This window comes from Rhinolophus sinicus, linkage group LG03, assembly GCF_036562045.2.
Source record: "Rhinolophus sinicus isolate RSC01 linkage group LG03, ASM3656204v1, whole genome shotgun sequence".
Lineage (NCBI taxonomy): Eukaryota > Metazoa > Chordata > Mammalia > Chiroptera > Rhinolophidae > Rhinolophus > Rhinolophus sinicus.
In genome coordinates, this window is record NC_133753.1 from 71,491,123 (window position 1) to 71,512,667 (window position 21,545).

At 50.5% G+C, this 21,545-nt stretch overlaps 1 protein-coding gene across 2 annotated transcripts in view; it reads right to left on the reverse strand.

Annotated features, from left to right (window-relative positions):
• Positions 1-1,948: 1,948 nt before the first annotated feature.
• The window catches only part of TEP1 (telomerase associated protein 1), a 36,397-nt gene continuing 16,800 nt past the window's right edge, over positions 1,949-21,545 (reverse strand). The window contains exons 15-55 of one of the 2 annotated variants that reach the window (XM_074327946.1): positions 21,438-21,515; positions 20,526-20,656; positions 20,142-20,201; positions 19,094-19,252; positions 18,243-18,419; positions 17,911-18,031; positions 17,207-17,331; positions 16,814-16,927; positions 16,603-16,720; positions 16,276-16,470; positions 15,973-16,148; positions 15,701-15,857; positions 15,410-15,589; positions 14,864-14,956; positions 14,437-14,569; positions 14,133-14,283; positions 13,744-13,877; positions 13,445-13,533; positions 13,056-13,170; positions 12,389-12,629; positions 12,078-12,201; positions 11,072-11,196; positions 10,849-10,948; positions 10,491-10,646; positions 10,133-10,345; positions 9,730-9,883; positions 9,411-9,623; positions 8,624-8,784; positions 8,242-8,355; positions 7,093-7,200; positions 6,595-6,727; positions 6,425-6,501; positions 6,200-6,332; positions 5,936-6,072; positions 5,651-5,775; positions 4,266-4,412; positions 4,019-4,115; positions 2,988-3,093; positions 2,676-2,881; positions 2,445-2,549; positions 1,949-2,184 (exon numbers count right to left, since the gene is read on the reverse strand). In XM_074327946.1, coding sequence (XP_074184047.1) covers positions 2,062-2,184; positions 2,445-2,549; positions 2,676-2,881; positions 2,988-3,093; positions 4,019-4,115; positions 4,266-4,412; positions 5,651-5,775; positions 5,936-6,072; positions 6,200-6,332; positions 6,425-6,501; positions 6,595-6,727; positions 7,093-7,200; positions 8,242-8,355; positions 8,624-8,784; positions 9,411-9,623; positions 9,730-9,883; positions 10,133-10,345; positions 10,491-10,646; positions 10,849-10,948; positions 11,072-11,196; positions 12,078-12,201; positions 12,389-12,629; positions 13,056-13,170; positions 13,445-13,533; positions 13,744-13,877; positions 14,133-14,283; positions 14,437-14,569; positions 14,864-14,956; positions 15,410-15,589; positions 15,701-15,857; positions 15,973-16,148; positions 16,276-16,470; positions 16,603-16,720; positions 16,814-16,927; positions 17,207-17,331; positions 17,911-18,031; positions 18,243-18,419; positions 19,094-19,252; positions 20,142-20,201; positions 20,526-20,656; positions 21,438-21,515 — 5,604 coding nt within the window. In that variant the 3' untranslated portion in view covers positions 1,949-2,061. Of the gene's footprint in view, positions 2,185-2,444; positions 2,550-2,675; positions 2,882-2,987; positions 3,094-4,018; positions 4,116-4,265; positions 4,413-5,650; positions 5,776-5,935; positions 6,073-6,199; positions 6,333-6,424; positions 6,502-6,594; positions 6,728-7,092; positions 7,201-8,241; positions 8,356-8,623; positions 8,785-9,410; positions 9,624-9,729; positions 9,884-10,132; positions 10,346-10,490; positions 10,647-10,848; positions 10,949-11,071; positions 11,197-12,077; positions 12,202-12,388; positions 12,630-13,055; positions 13,171-13,444; positions 13,534-13,743; positions 13,878-14,132; positions 14,284-14,436; positions 14,570-14,863; positions 14,957-15,409; positions 15,590-15,700; positions 15,858-15,972; positions 16,149-16,275; positions 16,471-16,602; positions 16,721-16,813; positions 16,928-17,206; positions 17,332-17,910; positions 18,032-18,242; positions 18,420-19,093; positions 19,253-20,141; positions 20,202-20,525; positions 20,657-21,437; positions 21,516-21,545 lie in introns of those variants that run through there. The other variant, XR_012494795.1, reaches the window with a different exon arrangement.

Genomic DNA, 21,545 nt, shown 5'->3' on the forward strand with positions numbered 1-21,545 from the left:
TAAATATAATAAAAATGAGTTATTAGGAAAATGAAACAAAAATCATACAAGATACAAGCCTCAATTTTATTAAATTTGTCAGATATAAGATCACTTCAAATTCCTATAAGTTTCTGAATGCTTACTCTCAACTCCGACACCTACGTCATTGTGAACCATTAATTATCTGTGGACTGGCGCTAGTCCACAAACCAAACTTTGAGTAGTTCTACTCTAAATTTCAAAAACAGATTGTGCACAGATGTGTAAACGCATGTATAAAATTTGGGCATATGCAAAAGGTGCCTGTGTGGTTGGGTAAGAGGAGATAAAACTGTTCCAATGTCCTATGATCCTACAATCCAGTGGCTATAATTGTGGAACTTGTCTAGACACTGGGAGACACTGAAATTCTGTTTAATGATAAGAACGCAGATGTTTAATGTAAAAACTAAATTGATTTTCCCTTCAACTCCCTTGGGTACTTATTTGCTTTTACCTAGAGTCCTTTCTTATCTTCACTCATAGCAATTATACTATGACCTGGCTATATATTTATCTCCAAGATAAGAACGACGGAAGAAAACGCTTCAAATGGACCTGGCCAACAATGCTGAGTCTATGGAGCAAGTTAGCCTTTGCTTCATTTTCTCCAGCCCATTCCTCTGGCTGTAGCTGGGGTGTTTTTATAGAACTTTTCGAGTGTGGAAGACAGGCATTTGGGCTTCCTCCTTGGCCCTTGCTTTCAGAGGAGTAAAAGGCAACAGCCTGAGACCAGCAGCTTTCAGGACGATGCCATGCCATGATTCACTGTCGCATTCTGGGTAGGATTATAAATCATAAATTTCAAATTACCTTAACTTGGATTTCTAGTCAAAAGGTACCTGTGGAGGGGGTGGTCTAGAAGGTTTATTTAAAGCCCTAGCATGAGGCACATGAGAAAAGATGGAAGCATGACCTGTGATTAAGACTTATCAGTGGATGGCATTCCTTATGTCTTTATCCTGACTGAGGGAGACCATGAGGCATTGGGAGATAAGGTAAAGTCCCTCAGGTGATTTCTCCATGTACAATCTGGAATCGGGGTGAAGTAAGAACAAAACTCAGTACCCCTCAACTCCCCAAATCCTCAAAACTCACTTCTAGACCAGAGTGAAATGGTACTTCTCTGAGAGAGCCCTACCGACCCGGGACAACATCCTGTAATAGTCTTGATTTATCACATACAAGTCCTTGAATTCTTAGACACAGAAGACCCTTAACCCTTACACAGAAAGGGCTTCAGGTAACATCCTCTCCCATAAGATAGAATTACAGGAAAATAAGGCTGTAGAACTTTTAAGAGGATTATAGACCTTGGTACGCTGGTCAGTAAGACTATTCCACCTTTCAACTCGTCTTAATCTTTGCGAGCTTCACTTGGAGAGAGACTTGCGATCTCTTCCAAGAATGTAAATTACTATATGACTTGTGCTTCTGAGTCAAGTGGCTGCTGCTCTCCAAGTTGTGAAAGCCAGACGACTCCGTCTGCTTTCAGTGCCCTGGCTTCTCGCCTCCCATCTGGGCAGATAGTTCTGAGTAGATGGGGCTGTTTCTGTAAGAGGAAACTCGTGTTGTCCTAGTTCTACCCCCGTTCTTTCTAAATGTCCTGACTTGGGGCACTGTTGGCTCACTGTTCCACCCCTTATTCTTTCTTGACCATGTGAGAGTCTCCAGCTCTCTATGTAAACTAAGTGCTGGCCAATATCACTTTCATCCCTTCTGGCAGGAATGGTATCTTCGGGTCCTGGGCCCAGCAAATGATACAAGATTCCTACAGCCTAGTTTCAATGAATATCTGCTAAACGTCTGGTTACTTACTTGCAGTTCTAGTAAAAAAATAATGTTAAATCAGAAAAGAAACATTATAACATCCATTTTTTCCTTCTTGGGCCAAACCCACATGAGAACACAGGTAGGAAGGACTGCATTTGAGATTTTCGGACACTTTATTTTTATAATTTCACCGAGACAGTAGCCGCTAGAATCTGCAGGCGTTGCATCTCTAGCACAAATGCCATCTTTGCCCTGAAGAGTGCATCTTCATTCCCAGGACAAAAAGTATACATTGCCTTGTGTGTCTCCCACTGCGAGCTGCAGGGTAGAGTTAGGCCCCACCCAAGGTTCCAGGCAGCTCACTGCCCCTTCGCACCGGAACAGGCCCAGCTAGAATGGAAACAAAAACAAGGCAGATGAGGCCTACAAGCCTAGGACCTCCTTACTAACTTATTTTTCTCTCACATTAATAATGCCTTTTATTTAGAACATGTTAGTCACATATTATTGCAAAAAGGATAGAAGAAAGTATAGTTTTGATCTTTTCTACTTTCCTAGCCCAAGTTTGCTCTCTTGTGACAGCCCTTCAGTACGCCTTGTGTATGTGCATGCACACATACACACACACACACACACACACACACACTTACCAGGTGCATACTGGGTCTCTCCCACAGCTTAACATCTTTATCTTTTGAAGCTGTCACCAGCAACTCAGGCAGCACATGGAGGGCGGTGACAGAGCCCGAGTGAATCTCAGAGAGGAAGGAGAAATGTATGGTGAGTTTCAGGGGACCTTCCACAGTCAAGAAAGCATCAGTCTGCTAGGGTGAGACCTAGAGCCTCTTCCCCTGTATTTGTGACCCTTCCCTCAAACTCACTTTTCTACGCTGCTGTGTCTTTAGATGTGGATTTGTTGGCCAGCTATGCATGTCGCTAAATATAGGTGCGTCTGTCTCTGCAGTTTGGGTTTCAGGCATTTTTACTGTTTTCTGCCAGATGTTTCCTGTAGTCCATTCTCCTTCAAGGGTACATTTGGCTAGGTTCCATAGCATCCCATCAGAGCTGGCACACAAAAATGAAGACTCTGCCATTTGTAGGGCAGAGTTAGAGCCAGGTCTCAGGCACTGAAGGATCCACCATCCTCCTCTAGGTCCCCTCTGGACTCCTTGAGTCCTCCCATCGCCACTCACCAGATTCAGGTTTGGCCTGAGTGACTGATACCAGGGTCCCACTAGGATTCTCTAAGTTCAGATCAAAGTCCAGGCTCTCTTCAAACTCTCCGGATTCCTTTTGCCTCTGTGAAAGGATAGAGCATTTTGTTTAGCCTACTTGTATCCTTGAACCGTGCCCAGACAAAGCAACTTTTCTGCTCTGGATTTTTATTTTTTAACTGTAACCTAGATACAATAAAGTACAGAAATCTTAACTGTGCATCTCCATGGGTTTTTACACATGGATACATCCATATAATCACCAGCCAGATGGAGATGTAGAATAGTTCCATCACCCTGGAAAGTTGCCTACATGTCCTTCCCAGTCATACCAGCACATCGCCACCCCCAGAGCAAACAATATTCTGCCTTCTGTCACTATAAACTCATTTTGCTTGTTCTTGAACTTCATTTAAGTGAATTCATGTAATATGTACTCCTTTGTGTCTGGCTTCTTTAGCCCAACATAATGTCTATGAGATATGCCTGTATTGTTCCAGACATGGCTCATACTCACAGTGGCAAGACAAGAGAAATCAGGATGTGAGGGGTGGGGGTGGGAGTGCAATTAAGAAAACTCCTAGGGGCGCCAGCCACCTCAGTTGGTCAGAGCGTGGTGCTCTTAACAACAAGGTTGCCAGTTCGATCCCCACATGGGCCAGTGTGAGCTGTGCCCTCCACAACTAGATTGAAACAACTACTTGACTTGGAGCTGATGGGTCCTGGAAAAACATTTAAAAAAAAATAACAAAACAAACAAAAAACTCCTAGATTAATGGTTTCCCGTGATTGTTTTTAAGCACTAGAATCCTTTTTTTGTATCAGTGAAATCTTAGAGGGAAACCCCAATGTATAATGCTCTTAAGTAGAGCTGCTCCAGTTGAAGGAAGAGAAGGGGATTTGGAACCAACTGCCTTTCCCTCCCTCTTATCCTCCATCATACCCACGAGGTATTAAAATAATGGTTCTGGACAAATGTTTGTTTGAACACACACCCAAACAGGACTTACTAAGACAGAAAGCATTCCAGGGGTCATTGGCTGCAGGACAAACACACCAAACTCCTGGTGGGTAGACAACATTATAGGATGCTCCATATACCGCCTCCTGGTTTATAAGAAAGAAAGAGGATGAGCCCTGGAATACCTCTCTGTAAGACCCCAGGGTTTGTTCTAAGGTAGACCCAACCTCAGGGTAAGCCCTAACCCACTTTTCCTCTTTCTCCTGCCTGGGAGGAAACAGCATTGTGGCTCTTACCAGATGACAGAGGGAGCATCCTCTGCCTTCTTCATGTGCAGTAACTGCATATCCGCGTTGGCCAAGATGAGGGAATGACCATCAGGGGCCAGGCCCACACCTGCCAGGAACCCTAAGTCCTCCTGTAGAACTCGGTTCAGGTGAAGACTGTAGCTCAAAAAAGGCACATGGACAGAGAAAGATCCCACTTTAGTCCACCTCTCAGGCTGCTCAGTGCCCCCACGAATTCCTCAGGAGTAAAGTATAAAACAAAATTCTGTTCCTTTTTGTTTTTCTTCCATCAATATTCATCACCACCATCCCCTTACTTGCTCAGGAATCGCTAACATTCTTGTCACTTCCTTCCCTCCTGACCTCCCACTGATCAATAAGCACTGTGGCTCCTACTTGAAACAGTGCCTAAATCTGTATCTCTCCTCCTCATCCCTGTCTTCCCTGGACGATAGCAGCAGCTATAAAGGTGGTCTCCTGAACTTCAGTATCTCTCTACTACTATCCATCTTCCATACTGTGATCCGACTTCTCTTTCTAAAATTCAGATAATTATTCTGCTCAAAATTCTTAGCACTGTGCCCTCTGCAGCCTGGCCCCAGTTTATATTCTCAACCCAATACTCCCCCCAACTCCCACCAAGAACCCCAAAACTTGGTTATATGTACTCAGAATACACCATGTACTCTCATGCCTCCATGCCTTTTGTTAACGTTACTACTTCCTCTTCCTACACATGGCCTTCCCTTGCTGGTCCAGAAATCTCCTATGCACCCTTTAAGCCCAACCTCAAATAGCAACCGTAAATTTCACAAATCCTGCAGCCCTAGGAAATGTGTGTGTGTGTGTGTGTATGGTGCCAAAAAAATGTATACACGTTTTAAGGAAAAAACTATTAAAATTATAATAATATATACCAATAACAAAAGATGAATACAAGTCACGTTTGACTTCTGCAGTTCAAGAGGTGCTCAAAGTAGTTACCATCAGCGTCCAGACACTTCTGATTACTGCGAGCTACTGCTTGACCAAAGTGTCCACTTATACACATTTTTTTGGCACCCCTGGTATATAGACCTTTACTATAGCACTAATCACTCTGAACATTGTTGATGGTTTACTTATATGCACATTCCTCTACTGGGAGCTTTTTAAATTAAAAAATAAATTTCAACCTGGTTCACACTGGCTGGCCCAAAACTTAGCATAAAGTAGGCACTTAATTATTATTTAAATTGACATGACAAAGAGTAGAAAACGGTGTCCCGGAGACTTTTTTCTTTTTTAACCTCCTGTTGACCTACTTCAGAAGTAGAGGTGGAGTGATTTGAGTAAAATCCTGGGTGTAAGGAGACTATTGGTACTATCACATTAACCCAGCTGCCTCATTTCACCTGAAATTTCTGGACGTTGAACCCTTCTGCAGTTCCACTCGCCACTCGCTGATTTTTTCATCAGCAATGACAACAACCAAGGTGTTTGCCGAGTACCAGAGTAGAGCACTGATGCGGCCTGGAGCCTGGTGTATACAACAAGTTCACTTCAGTACTTCCAAGAAACCGGGATTAACCCTCTTTCCTCTCCCAGCCATGTATGCAACCTCCAACCCCAGCACGTACCATTAGATAGAGCTGGAGCAGAATTCACATAGACAAAGAACTGGGGTTGCCCCAACTCACCTGTGCTGTGGCCACAGCCTGAGCCTCCTGCCATAAGGTTAGTTCCCCAGCTTGATTCCCAGACACAGCCAGAGAACCGTCTGGGGCCCAGGCCACAGCAGTGATGGCTGCAGGACTCCTGGGTATATTTGTTTCATCTGGAGAAGAGAGAAGTGAATCATTAGGAGCTGGGATACAGAAGGAGATATCAGGCCACCCTTGACCTTCTTGGTCCCAGTTACAAACCCCTCTTTCCTACCTTGCCTCTCTCCAAACCGCACTCACCTGCTTCCTTAGGTACCTCCCAGAGCCGTATGGAACCATCCTCCGAGGTGGTCAGCAGGAGGCCTGAGGCCTCTGAAACAGCAGCTGCACTGACTGGGCCACTGTGTCCCAGGAGGGAATGTGTCTGAAACACCTAGGAAGGACAGAGATGGGACAATAAGGGGTTGACACACAGAAGGTTATCCCACTATATCTTTTCCACCTCAGTCCTTTCAGTAAACTCACCAAGAGTGGATGCCATAACCGTGTGACCCCATCCAGTCCAACAGTCACCACCAGAAGCTCTGACCCAGGCTGGCCAGCTGTTAAGACATAGATACTGAGTGAGAAGAAGGGGAGAAGCAGGGGAGAAAGAAGAGGCAGTGGGGAAGGGAAGGTGGCCGATGTTTCATCACCTGCACGGGGCTCCAGGGCAGCTGCACAGTGGCTGATGGGTCCTGAGTGAGCAGGGATGCTGGTCAGCTCCACACCCTGATGGTCCCAGACTTTCAAGGTCCCATCCCGGCCCACAGACACTACGTGTTCCTCCTGCTCCAGAGCACAGGATCAGAGAAGAGTTACACTGTGCAGGATATGGGAAGCACAATTCCCATCACAGAGCATTAGGTGTGGGCTGAGAATTAGGGGCTTACTGTCAAAGAGTGTGGAGAACTCGGGACGTGAAGCTGGGGGCTCAGGGCTACAGTCCTCCCACAAGGTCATGAATCTAAGCTGCTGTGTTTTCATGCTCTCTCTCCCCTCACGCCCACCCTCAGTCTCCACACCCTAATCCAGGCCCAAGCATCTCATTCTTTCTACTTCTTTGCCTTTGGGATTAGCTACCCAATTCATCCAGTCTCCCAAAGCCCCCTTAGCCTCCCAGAGACCCCCGTGAACTCTCCATTGCCTCTCACCACAGCCGCCACGGCGCTCACAGCACTCTGATGACCCAGGAACTGACCCAACCGCTGTCTCGACTCTGGGTTCCACAGCCCCACAGAGCCATCACTGGAGCAGGAGATCTGCAGAGTCAAAGATCAGAGGAGTGGGATTAGCAGCATCCCTCCAGCATTTTTGTGTGTTTATAATGTCGGGTGGAGGGCAGTAAGTCTTGTGATTAAGAGCATGGGCTGTCCTGGGTTCAAATCCTACCTCCACCATTCATTACTTTGTGACTTGGGGCAAGTTCATCTCTTTGAGACTTAGGTTTCTCATCTATTCAACCAGGATAATGACAGTGCACCTATCTGATATGGTTGCTGTGGGGCTGAGGCATCTATACAAAGGACTTAGCCCGCTGCCTGGTACACAGTGAGCACTGAATAAATAGTATCGACTGTCCTTCTTACTAACATAATGTCAATCAACAAACCCAGACAAAGGGGAAAAGTCTATTCAACTGATACTCCTTTCTCATCTCTTTTTAAGAACAACATGGGGATTCTACATTGAAAAACTAGGCTTTGCTAGAGGCTTGGCCCAAGTGACGCTGGGCACTTGAGATGGGGTGGGGGCGGGGCTGGGGTTTAAGGGGAGTCAGAGATGGCTGCAGAGCCTGCTTGTGCAAGCTGGGTGCATTTAAAAACACTCTGAAACCTCGAGCGCATAAGGCAAGACTGATTTTTGCCTCCAGACAAAGAAATCGCAGCAGTACTCCACGGGCAGGAATGGGGCATCCTAAAGCCTTGGGGAGACAGTTCTGTGTTCTTCTGAAGAGCATGAGCTTTCCTATCCTGGCCAGCTGGCCCACAGCCACAACCCGCCCAGATGCATTGAAGACTGCATCACTTACATGGCCTTGGAAATGTTCTTGACTCTATCTGAGCTCAATATCCTTGTCTGTACACTAGAGATAATAGTAGTATCTACTTTGCAGGGTGTTGCAAAGATTAAATAAGGCAATATATGCAAAGAACTTAGTCCAGTGCCTGGCACGTCCTAAGTGCTCAATAAATCATAGCTATTACTATTATAAATGGGGGGTCAGAAAAGGATGAGATGGGGAGTGTCGTCCTCCCCTAGGAAGCCTGCTGAGATTTGCACCACTGCTACCCTTCACTCACCAGTAGGTTGTCTTTGGTCCAAGCACAGCCAGTGACCCAGTCACGGTGACAGGCAGAAAAGGAGCAAGTCAGAACAGGGGCTGTGGGTGTCCTCACATCCCAGCAGAGGAGACTCTGGATAGGTCCCAAAAGATGGAGCAGTTAGGACCACAGAATGGCGGTAGGAACACAAGGGCCATTTCGGGAAAGAAGTTTCAAGGAAAGAGAGTATCAAGGAAGGAAGCGTGGGCAGATCCAGCACAGGTCTGGCAAAGCAAATAGCCAGAGGAAGCAATGGCAATTGGGCCATTCAGGAATCCAGGAACCAGAGGGGCTGTGGGGCCAAGGGGGTCTGGGGCCCAGGGGGAGCAGGGCCCAGGGGTTGTATCCTTCTGTGGCTCACCCGATCCCTTCCTCCAGTGGCCAGGCTGCCCCCATCAGTGCTGAAGCTACAGCAGTTTACAGGGCCCTTATGTCCCAGGAGTTCAGTGCCACAGGGAAAGTCTTCTGCCTTTTGTGGCAGTGTCAGCAACTGCCTTGGCCACAGCCGCACTGTGAAATCCTCTGCATTGGAAAGAGGGAGAGAATAAGAGTCCCTGAAAGGGGAAGGGAGACAGGCCCGGAGGCCAACGACAAAGGCCTTCGTGGGGGCTGAGGGTGAGGTGTGAGGGCAAAGCTCCAAGGGAGGGATGCAGGGAGTTGTAGGCAGTGGACACGGCTGGTCACCATGTGAGTCCACAGGACAGGACGCCAGGCTCTCCCAGAGCCGGCTCTGCAGCTGTCTCCCCCTAACTCCCCACTGCACCTCCAAACCCTCCCCATCTCAAGTGCCCAGGGTCACTTGGACCAAGCCTCCTCCCTAGTGAGGACTAAGGCCACTCTGCATTTTCACCTCCACCTCTCTCTCACCTCCTAAGGGAAACCCATCCCTTTATACAGCAGTCTCCCACTGGGCAGAAAACCAAAGCATCACAGGGATTGCAAAGAGGTCCCAGAATCAGGGTTAGGGAACAAGAAGACACAGTCTAGACTGATTATGCAAAATAAATGCATTTAGAGCACCTTGAAATTGTAAAAACAATTGTATGTGTGTGTCTTTTCATGCACACATATACATATAAATTGAAGAAAGGTATTAGCATATTTAAAAGGAACAATGATTCACAACCCTGCCCAGAGCCCAGTACTACCTGAGGCAGAAGCCAAGAGTTCCTGAGAGGCCGCCAGTCCCAGCACAGGCTTCTGGTATCTGGACAGGAGCCAGAGGGACTGAAGGGAGCTTTCCTTGAGTGCCCAGCCCTGCAGGGACCCATCTTCTGCACCACTCACCAACACCTTAGGGCTTAGCCAGACCAGTGCGGACACTGCCACATCTAGTGCTTGACACAGAGCCCCCTGTGAACCTAGAAAATGAGAGAAATCGAGAGAGGAAAACACTTGGAAAGGGGATCAGAATGGGAGGACCTCCCTCCAAAGGCTCAAACGCCCCATCCCTTCTCCCTTCAGTACCTGAAGAAGTTTCATAGATCCTGATGCCATCTGCTCGGTACCCAACAGCCACCAGATCACCATGTGGACTGAGAGCCACAGAGAGGGCAGGAGAGAGAGAAAGGGAACCTAGGCACCCACGGGGCCGACCCAGAGACCCGGACCACACCTGAACCTGAGGGCCAATAAAAGGGCTTAAAGATATTCCACTTGCACCCCGGAGTTACAACCACCCCATTAAATTCTCCCTCTAGAGACTTTTCTCCTGAGAGCTATCAGTACACACACTCGCACCCCACTCCCGGAAGCTCGCACCAGCCAAGCTCCTCCATAGTCTTCTCAACAAAGGCCTACCCTCACCCAAATATTGCCTGCCTTTGCTACTCACTCCCCATAACCCACCCCAAGCCCTCTGTAACCTGACCTTGCCATCCTCTCCGGCCGTCAGTAACTGGCAGCCAGCACGCAGGAAAAGGGCAGCAGCCACAAAGCCACCATGGGCAGGGAAGGCAGCCAGCCGTGCCCCCTCCTGCCACGCCCACAGCTCCACCATCCCGTCCAGCCGGCCCACAGCCACAACCCGCCCAGTCGCATTGAAGGCCAAAGAACGGACAGAGGCTCCGGGGGCCCCCAGCTCCTACATGGGGAGATAGAAACGGAAATGTCAGGGCCTGCTCTCAACACAAGCCCAAAGTGACACAAAATGTGGATGTGTGTCATTCCCCGCCTTCCACTCACAACCTTCTGTGTTCTTCCCCCAGGGCGACAGAGGACCTTCTCACCTTGGTGACTTTCAGCCCGTCCACCTGGAAGAAGGTGAAGCTGCCGGCCCAGCTGCCTATGGCCATTACCTGCCCCTCTGGGTGGAAAGCAATGCAGTTCAGGGGCTTGGGACAGGTGTGCTGGAAGGCCAGCTGCCCACGGACTGTGTCCCACAGCTGGAGGAGGGAGAAGCGGAAGCATCAGGTGCTGAAGACAGATGCCTGAGCACCTTCATCCTAGAGGTCCAGGGACCACCTTGTCCAGTCCCCGCCCGCAGCAGGGAAGGCGGTTGGCAGACTCTGCCACACTGACAGAACAACCTCATGGGCTGACCCAGCAGTGGGGGCCATTTTAACTACTACGGCCCCCAGTCATTACCTTTAGGCATCCCCCCAGGCACACGGTAGCCAGCCACCGGCGGTCTGGGCTCAGGCAGCAGCCGGTGATTTCGTACTGGTGAGCCTTGGTCTGGAGCACCCTATCCCAGGGAGACAGCGTCAGGCCCCTGGGGCCTCCTGGCCACAGGCTCCCTCCTCATCCCCCTCCCCTGGGCTTCCCACAAACAGGGAAGGCCATCACTCCGAGACATGGGGACCCTTACCGACAGCCATGCTGCAGGTCCCAGAGCTCCAGGAGCCCGTCAAAGGCAGTAATAAAGAGGGCATTGTCCGAGAGGAATGAACAAGAGGAGACGCCATCGCAGCCACTCACCACAGACTTCTCCTCCTGTGAGAGAGCAGGAAAGCACGCTCAGGATACTCCTTTGACCCCCCCCTTGTCCAGCCCCTCCAAGCCCCAACCAAAAAGGAGGCCACAACAGGGCTCTACATCCTTTACAGAGGTCTCAAAGCGTGGCCCTCTTTGAACAAGTATTCCTGATGTGGGGCCAAAGTACAAAGCTTTGGTTCCACTCCAGCCCGAGGCCAAGCTCACGTTCAAGTGAAGCCTCGTAATCCAAGTGGTGTCACGTGTTCTCCCCCACTCCAAACCCTATACATGTCCCCAATTCACAGAAGACTTTGATGGGTCTGAGGTGGGAATGACATGACACGCATGCATACGAGTAGTGCATATGGGGGAATGATATGGGTGGGAAGAGGAGAGACCCAACTCTCCGGCCTAATCTACCATTACCCTCCTTTAGCACCCTCTGCTGCAACCATTCCCAGCAATTTACAGGAAACATTCCCCTCCCACGTCTTTGCTCAGGTTCTTTACTGTACCCAGAAGGCCTGCCCTTCTTTGTCCTATATCCAGTCACTGTACAACTCACTCAGCTCTAATCTATGGGACATGGTTATGTTTTGGTTTCTTTTTACCTTCTAGACCTTATATTTCAACAAAACTGACCACTTGGTAGGCAAAGACAAGGTCCTAAGCCCTGTGTTCCTTGCAATGCTTAGTACAGTGCCTTGAATGGAAGGTGTGAAGCAAATGTTTGCTGTCTGTGTGACTGATCTTTGGACCAAGCCCTTTTGAGCTGATAAGAGGGAAGTAAAGTTGCTGACTGAAACAGGGTGATGGCAGCTGGACTTGGCTTATCCGGGGCCCCAGGGCAGTTTGTGAGGCTTTTATGAAGGTAAATTGCCCCGCCTTGAGTGTCATACCTGCCAGGTTCTCAGGTCCAACAGGTAAACTGTCCCATTGGCAGTGCCTACAGCAGCTCTTTGCCCACTGGGGGAGAAGGCCACAGCTGTGGGGGATGAGGAAAATGCCAGGGACAGGCTGGAGCTAGAGAAAGAGCAGGAAGAAAGGGAAGAAATGAGGAATGAAGGGAAGGGAGTAAACAAGAATTCATTTCTGCATTTCTGGGCCTGAATCCCCTTCTCCATGATGACTCTGGTCTGTCCTTGATTCTCCAGTTTCAGAAAGGGCTGCAGCCTGCTCTTTGATGATGCTCTGGGGTCAAGGGTCTTACCTCTGCTGGCCCTTCATGGTTTTGGGTTTATTAAGCCACCGTAGCATGCGCTGGAGGTGCCATCGCTGGGCAAGCTGGGGGGCCTGGCGGCAAAGAGGCGAGTCCAGAGGCTGATTGGCTGCCTGCTGGGGCAGGAGCAGGGGGTACTGGCTGAGGACTGGAGCCTGCTGCTTCAGGAAGGTGTGAAAGACAGCAATGTCAGCCTCAGGAAGCTTCTGTTCCTCTTCAGAGACTGAAGAAGCTATGGAAGAGATGGAGGGCGTCATTGGGAGGCAGACTGGACCTCCATGAACCCCAGCACAAAATACAATCATACATGTGTCTAACATGGTAAGTCGCACAGTGTGGCCCTCTGGCCCCACATCAGGAACACATGTTAAAAGTACACATTTTAGGGCGCACTCTAGACCTAAGCAGCCAGAATCTGGGAACCTAGAGATCTACAGTCTGAACAACTTTCCCAGCTTCTTTAATGCTCACTGACTAAAGTTTGAGAACCTCTGGTCTAAGAGATCTAGGCAAAAGTTCTCCCAAGACTCTTACCTTGTAGCATTTTCAACTTGAAATGGAAATTAGATTGTTCTTTCCATTACATCTCCCTCTGAGCAGGCCCCCAGGAACCCCAAATCTTAGAGAAGAGAAGAAGTCACCCAGTGACTCATCTCACCATAGAGGGCATGGGCCTCCAGGAGCCGAGAGATCAGACCCAGTTCCAGGTGTGCGGCCACCACATGGAGACTGGTGAGGAACTCAGCAAGAAGGCCACGGTTTCCGCTCTGGAGCTGGGAGGGCCAGAGTGGATTCATTAGGGGCATGAAGAGGCTGTAAGGAGGGACATTCTAGCCTGACACCTGCCTATGCAGCTAGGAGCTAGACCTAGGAGCTGGGACAAAGGACCTGAAGGAGAAGGGCAGGAAAACCAAAAGGAGAAAGGCAGAGAGAGTTTGGGAGGGGTAATGGCAGTGGTGATGGGAGTGGTGGTCAAGGTGGAGAGGGGTCTTAGAACAGCCAAAGCAATTGCTTGGGAGAAGGTGGCTATGGGATGTGGGAACTAACCAGGTGATACGGAAGGTCTCCCAGAGCTTCAGGAGGGCAACTTCGGAAGGTGCCTGAGGCATCAGGGTCACAGGTCTTCCAGAGCTGAGCTGCAGGTGTGGGTCATAGGAACAGACTTGAGATGGGCTCTGCCCTGAAGCACCTCCAAAGATCCCCTCCGTCAGGCTATATATAGTAAGCCATCCACCCACTGGGGTGGCAGGAGACGGGGCCAACCAATGGGGAGCACTAGTAAATGGTCCTGGCCTCCAGGCCCAGCCCCATCCCCAGTGCCCCAAGCTGACTTGGGCTACAATCACCTGCAATGAGGACGTGTGCTGTGCTCTCCAGCCCCGGCCTCTTCCCATAGCGACATTTAGCTGCTGTTCGCAGCGGCCCATCAGGGAGGCAGAGACGGGAGCCAGGCCGCTCCAGGGGGCCCTCCCCCAGCAAACTATCCTCATGTAAGGGAGAGAAGGAAGGAGAAGGGAGGGAGGAGGCCCATCACTGAGCATCCTGGCACAGATATGGGCTCCCATTCCCCACTCAAACAGTGGTTACTCGAGTGGCAGCTATTCAGAGTCTGGGAGACAGGTGTCAGGGGCTACGCCAAGAGAAGCGCGGGGCGAAGAAAGGATCACATAGGGCTCTGGCTAAAATCAGGAAAGACCCAGGAGGTCAGTGGGAACTCAGTTGGGGACACTCGTACCTGCGCAGACTCTGGATGAGATAGGCAAATGGGCCCATGGGGTAAGGGTCCCCACTGTTACCAGCAGCCACCACTTGTTCCCAGGTCTTGGTCCCCCTGGGAAGTAGCCGCCATGCACTCAGCACTCCATGCACCTGGTCCACAGTCAGACCTGAAAAGGAAGCTCTCTGAGGCCCTCACCAAACCACACAGCCGTCCCATCCCTAGCACACCTAGCCCCTCCTTGCACCGCTCACTGAAACCCCCGCTGAACCAAGGTCATCCAACCCGAGCCTCTGCCTCCCACCCCACCCCAAGCACTGACCGCTACGTGTGACCTGAAGGGTGGCCAAGGCCTGGGGAAGGACATCAGGGCCATGCTCTTGCTCAAGCGTGCCCAGGATGTGTTGCAGCAGCAGGGGCACAGTGGCAGGCAGGGTCCGGAGTCTCTCAGACACCTGGGCGAAGAGAGACGGGGCGTCAGTCAATTGGGGGAGAGGGAGAGGTAGCTTGGTTGTAGGGAGAGGAGGGGGCAGCAGGCGAAACCATGGGAAAGGATGAAAAGGAAAGAGAAGCAAGTGGGAGAAAAGTGGGGTTGGAGGCGAGGTGAGGAGGGGGAACGGGTGATCAAAGATGGTAAAAGATGAGGGTGGGAGAAGGCTAAGGATGAGGATGCAAGAAGCTGAACGGAGAGTGGCAGGTGGAATTCGGACTTAGACAATGAGGGGTGGGGGTTGACATCCTCAACAGACCTGCTCATAGAGCGTGAAGAGCCTCAGGTGATCGGTGACCAAGCGTAGATAGAGCGGCAGGGCTGACCCCCGCTTCACCAGCAGCAGCCGCATCTGACAAGATCAGAGGACTCAGCATGGGGACCAGACAGCCCGCCCTCTGGCCCCTGTCCTCTGGTCCAGCACAAAGCCCACTAGCTCCTCCTCTGCGAGTCCCCAGCAGTGGAAATGGCATCACCTAGGGGCACAGCCATCCCTTCCCTATGCTGCTCTGCCCAGCCAGCCTCTTTTCAAGGAATCCCCTGTGGCTCAGCCTACCCCACCTGATAACCACAGCTTTACTCCTCCCCTCACCTGGATGGGGCCTGGAGGAGCCACTCAGCAGGGGAAAAGGCTAGGTGATATTATAAGGAATCAGTTATCTTATTAACAACGTCCCCTGGCACAGAGTTCCTGAGAAAACGAAGGGGCAGCTGGTCTGTGTGGGGCAGCTAGCAGCCTCAGCACCCTGCTCCGTTCAGCTCCCACATTCACCCCACACACCCACCAGCCCTGGCCTCCATCCACCTGGTTGTTAAAAGGGGACTCCTCCAGCCGCTTGCCATACAGAGCCAGCTCTTCTCTCACCAGCCGGGCCCGGGCAGACGGCTCCAGAGGCCCCAGGGCCACCACACGGGCATCCTGGCTCTGTTCAAGGGTCTCCCCAAGGCTTGCGTCACTAGACACACTCAGCACCAGGTGCACCCGCTGTGGTATTTGGGCAAAAGGGTATGGAGGTAGACGGAAAAGGAGAACAATGTTGGAGAGGCCCCTCTCCTCCCTGTGCATCCCGCCCCACCACCTCCTTCTCCCACTCACCGGGGGAAGAGTCTTTGGGATCCAGTCTGAGATCAACTGCCCGTGCTGGTCCACCAACCGGTCAGCCCCATCGATGACCAGCACCAGGGTCTGGCCAGATTGCAGGGACTGAGCAGACTTGGGCAGCAGTCTCTGCTGCAGCTCCCACACCAGGCCCCTGTACGCGGAGGGGAAGGACCAGGGTCAGCAGAGAGGGAGACGCCGGGGTAGCGTGATGCAGGGGTAGCGTCCTGCAGCATCACCAAGGCAGCGCTAATGGTGGGGATACACACCGGTAGGTGCTGGGGAGGGAGCTGGGCTCTTGAAATTGACTACGCAGATAGGCACAAAGGCGTCTGAGCAGGGTGAGGGCAAGACCCTGGTCAGGGCGGGCCCCTGAAAAGTGGAAGAAGACCACGGGGGCCACCTTGGCCCCATTAGGAGCCTGCAGGGCTGACACAAGGGATGCCTGTATAGGAAGGGAAGCAAAAACATGGTCACATTTTACATGCACAAGCTAACTGTGCCCCACCTCCTCAGCCCTCCTTAGCCCACACAGCCCTCTCTCCCTCCTGCCCAGGCCTCTGAGATTGTACCAGGAAGGTGGTCTTCCCTTGTCCCGGTTGCCCGGTCACGAGGCTCAGTTTCCCTCGGTGCAGCAGCAGCTGCTGCACTGTGTCCTGAAGAAGGCGAGGTCGGGCAGGACTCAGGGGGCTCTGCAGCTGCTGAAAGGTGGCTTGGACCAAGTCATCATCTGGGATGGACATTGGCTGCTCCAGCTGGGCCTCGGGCTGAGGGCACATGGGGCACTGACTATGTTTCCACACTCCTCAGGACCCCAGGCCTAAAACTCAGAGTCCCCACCAAGTTACTTCCCACCCTACCCCCTCTCCACTCCCCTGGCCACCAGCTCTCCTGCTGACCTGTACATAAAGCTTCTGGATCACACTCCACACATCCTGCAGAACCAACTGCCCAAATTCGTCCAGCCCCGCAACATAGGGCTGGCCAGCTGCCACACCCCCCCACTCACAGGAGTATCTGTGGGCAGAAGGAGCACAGCAGGGTCAGAGCAGGCCTGGCTCCCCTCACCACGTCTCTCCGTGCAGGGGCTCTCCACCTCCCCCAGCTCACCTGTGACAGGTGACCCCTTTATGTTTGTTCAGGTAGCTCTTCAGTTCTGAGATCCGACGTACAGCCTCTTCAGACTCAGAAATAAAGTCAGGTTTCCAGGCCTCTGGCACAGAGCTGACCACCAAAAACACCCCAAGAGTGATGCTGGACTCCGACCCTAGCATCTCTGTACCCCCAACCACCAGACCTCGCTGTGGTTCCCTGAAATTCCTCAAATGCAGATCTCCCAATTTCAGCTCCAAGGCTGATCTGGTCTACAAAGGCAAGCCCTCTGAGCCCTAGTTCTCTCTTCTAGCTCTCTCTCCCATACTCTGACTGTGGGGAGAGAAGACATGGCATCTGGGCTTGTCCGGCCTTTTGGGGAGGCCGAGGCCCAAAGGCCACAGAAGGTACCTGAGGAAGCTGGAGTCCCGGAAGTAGATGAGCGCTTGGGCAGAGGGCTGCAGGCGGAGGCCCCGATTCAGGAACTGCATCACCTCCATCTCTGTCACAGAGCGACCTGAAGGGTACTGCTGGGCCTGAGGAAGAGGGCAGACAGCAGGCAGGTTCAGTCCCACGTCACTCTAGCCCCTCCCCTGAAACCTGCCAACACACCAGGGCTCCTTCATCTCTGTAACATGTCTCCCTCCCTCCAGACACAAGCCAATAAAATAGAGCTTACAGCTAACATCTGTTGAATGCCTGTCATGTGTTGAGCGTTTTTTATAGATATCTAATTCTCCTAATAATTGTGCAATGGAGGTGTCACTGTTTCTCTTTAGTATATGGGGAAATTGAGACCAGATTAGCATAAGCTATTTCCCACAATGCTGTACAATGACAGAAGGGAGATCAGAACCCAGATCCATCTGATGGCAAAACCTAAACAGACCTGCCCTCTTAACTCTCGCATCCCTGGTTAACCCAGAGGTACTTCTCAAAGAAATTCCCTCATCTAGGACTTGGCCACTCACAGAACCTTCCACCTAGGTTTCACTTCAAGGGTCAAGGACCTACCTGTATACAGTCCCAGGGTTCTCAACAAACCATGGCTTCTCCCTAGCCCTGCCCAACCTTTGTTTCCTCCCTAGGCCCTGCTCCAACCTTGTTTGCCTTACCCAGCGGAAGTGAGGATGGTCAGGAAGGTTGTAGGTGGGGGGAACGTAGCCATAGCGGGAGCCCAGAATCCCCACAAACAGATGCGAGTTCTCCACCTCCCCGAGGCACACTTCCAGTTGTCTGCAGGCATAGTTATGGGGCGTCATATCAGGGAACACAGGCACAATGGGGAGCCAGGGCCCTGGCTCACAACTGAGCAGCATGAAGGCAGGCTGTTCTTGTCAGCACCCACTGTCCTCAGCCCTCAGCCTTCCTTGCAGCCCCAAGCCTGCCCCCTCTGTTCCACCCCTCAAGCCCCTCACCCAGCCTCTCTTCTCTGTGGTCCCCACACCTATTCCTACGGGTCTCCTCTTCGGTGACGCCCCAGCGCAGGTCAATGGCATGAAGGTTGATGCGATGTGGGGCCACTCGGGCCTGCAATGCTGGCAACACGGACCTCAGCAGCAGGTCCCGCTCCCCATGCATGTCCCGGAAAGTGGAGGAAATGAAAAGCCGGACGTTGCGCCATCTGAGGGTAAGCAGAGGGCCGGGCTCAGTCTAGGGATGAGCCCCAGGGATCAGCCCACAACCTAATTCCACAGACAAAGCTGTGATCACCAATTATCACAGAGCACGAGCCAGGTATAATAGAAAGCAGGAGGGTATCCAGCAGGTCTCCAGAGAATAACCTGCCCGTAGCCCGAACTACAGAACCCTGGAAATGAAACCCCACTTGCCATTTCTCACGCACCCCTCTTTTGTCAGCTAACAATTACTATGCACTTACTATTCACCCAGGGAAGGCTCCTGACAACACTGTAAGGTAAGCATAATCATTACCTCCATTTTACTGTCCAAGAAACTACAGCTTAAGAAATTAAGCAACTAGCTCAAGGTTCAAGCTACTATTTAGGAAAGCTGAGATGAGAAAACCAGAGACCATGCTCCTGAGCCCTCTGCCTAAACCCTGGCTATGTGCTGCCTGCCTCTCATTCTGAGTCCCGTTTCCCCAGTAGAGAAAGGGGCATGCTCACAATGTGACAATTTCCTGTGTTAGAGAAACCCCTGCCTGGGAAAGTGGAAGCATGCCTCAATGAGGAGAGCAAGATGTATCTCAACAACTAGAATTTCAGTCACCTGAGTTTCTCCAGGTTTTGACGGCAGCCCCTCCCAATTCACCAAGGCATAGAAACATAGACTGACCCAGGCTGGGAAATCGGAGCCAAGGGGCTTGGAGCATTCTCTTCCAGGGGCCGGAGAGACGGGGACCCTGTCTTTCCTGGTGGCGGTGGAATCTTGAATATTTTGTCCATCTGGCCCACATGTTCTAGAAGACGGGAGGCCCCACGCTCTGCAATGAACCTGACATAAAAGTGACAAAATAAATAAGAGCAGAATACCAGAATCAGAATCAGGAAGGTTTTCCATGGGGGCAGGGGACAAAGATATGGCTAGGTTAGGTCACTCAGTTAACTGGCGCTCCTTAAGAAGATGACCATAAGCAGTGAATGTTACTTAAAAATAAACGAGGATGCAGAACCACAGGTATGAAGAAAAAGAACCCAGTTCTAGCCACCCTCTGCTGTGCATGGTTATCATATGCTTTCTGCTGGGCCAGGGGCAGTTGGGGTGGACGAAGGTGTGAAGATTAAGGCCATCCCAGTCTGGGCCCGATCAGCTCTGTACCAGCCATGAAAGCTCCCTGGAGAAGGAAGAATGTGTATGAGGCTTCCTAATAGGAGTTGGGGCAATGGATGGCATCCAAAGGAAAAGGCAGGGGAGAAAACATGTAAATGAGAAGGCTAAGCATGGGGGAAAATACAAAGGAAAAAGATTTCTGTCAATCTGGCTATAAATAAATAAATTTAGCATGGCATTGCCTCTGGATCAAGAATGGAGTGAATAGAAGTGATATGACCAACTCTTGAGTTGTTCACTTAAAAGTAAACAGTGCAATCTCTCATGTCCCCTTTTCTTCTTTCCTACTAGATGTAATACAAAAATAATGGCTGGAGCTAGAGCAGCCATCTTGAACCATGAGACAAAAGCAGAGTATTTGAAAATGGTGGAGCGATAAGATAGAAAGTGCCTCGGTCTCTGTAACACTGTGTTGCTGTTATGTCTAGACAGCTGTAAAAGAGGAATACTATCTTGCTTTAAAAAAGAAGTAAATGGAGTGGAGACCACAGATAATGCCTGAAAGATGCTCTAACAAAGCCCCCAACCCCTTCAGTAAACATCCTGTACTCACTTCAGTATCCCGTCAGTACAACCTGAAAGTGTCACATCGTTGGGATTCAAATCTTGTAATCTGGCAAAGGAAGAAGAAACCACTGCCCATTAGAAACAGTGCTAGGATTACAGAGTTACTGCCCCCCTAACACCCTAGGAGGGATACCCCACCTCTGTACTTTTAATAGAGTTATGTACTAGGCTAGGGCTGGGATGGACTCTCACAAAGGGGTATGAACTAGGGTGAAGACATCACAGAAGTTTCTAGCACCTGAAGTGCAACAGAAGTACGAGGCAGACACGGGGAGGTGCCTGGTGAGTGGGAGGGTCCCAAGCTTTTGGGTGGCTAGAAACTATGGATTACTCTCTTCTGGCACTGGGCAAGGAGTCTGAGCATCCTTACATGCAACCTGTCCTTCTCAGGAGAACACCAACAAAGAGGCACTTGGAATTCACATGCTTCCAGAAAAGCTGTTTAGCCTCATTTATCAGTAGGCTATTCATAGTCTTGCCAAAGAGGATGACCCTGTCCACCTGTAAGATAAAAAGGGGAGGGGCTGAGACCAGGGAACAGAGGGAGAGAAGAGATGCTAAAGAGCTCAGGACATCAAGAGAAAAGGTCTCTGAGGGTTGGGGAATTAGGACAATTCTGAGCGAGATGGAAACTGCCTCTCCTGAGAGCACTTAGGATGAGGCAGCCATTACATATGACTTAGATGGAGGGGCATCAAAGCGGAGGTTGGGGTAGAGGCAAGTGCTGTGCTGTAGTTGACTCATTCAGGCTCCCAAGAGCTGACTGTCAAATTTTTAGGAATTTCGTGAGCCAGTTGTTAAACATGGCCACTATTAAATATTAAACTGTATAAACTTACAACTAAATAAATTATATTAAAAACAAAGATAATAAATACTCAAAACTCCTCACTTCCTAATTATTTAACAACATTTTAGCATTATCTAGTCCTGATCTTACATCTACTTGATCTGTATTGTGGAAAGACTATATAATGATGTGATATGGTGCATCTCTTCCCAACTCTGCGTTCACTGACATCATGAAATCGGCTTGAAATCAGACATGGAAGGAGCATTTACATCATGGAAACTACCAAATGCTTTTAACTGAGACATTTTCCCAGATTGCTGATTGTCGAACATTCACTAGCACAGCACTGGGCAGGAGGGTGCAGTCAGCAGGGAGCTGATCTGGGTACTGTACATAGTTTGAAAGGTTAGCTTTGAAAAATGAGATACATCAGTTATGGAGGGAAATGTGGGGGAGAGGAGGGTTTCTCAGGGACTGGGAAGTACTCACAGGAACTCGTTGGACAGCCAGAGACAGCAAGTACTTCTCAAAAGTACATAGGGGGTCTTCGTATTTTTCATCCAACTCCTAAAGGAAAGAGGCTCATGTTATGTGGTT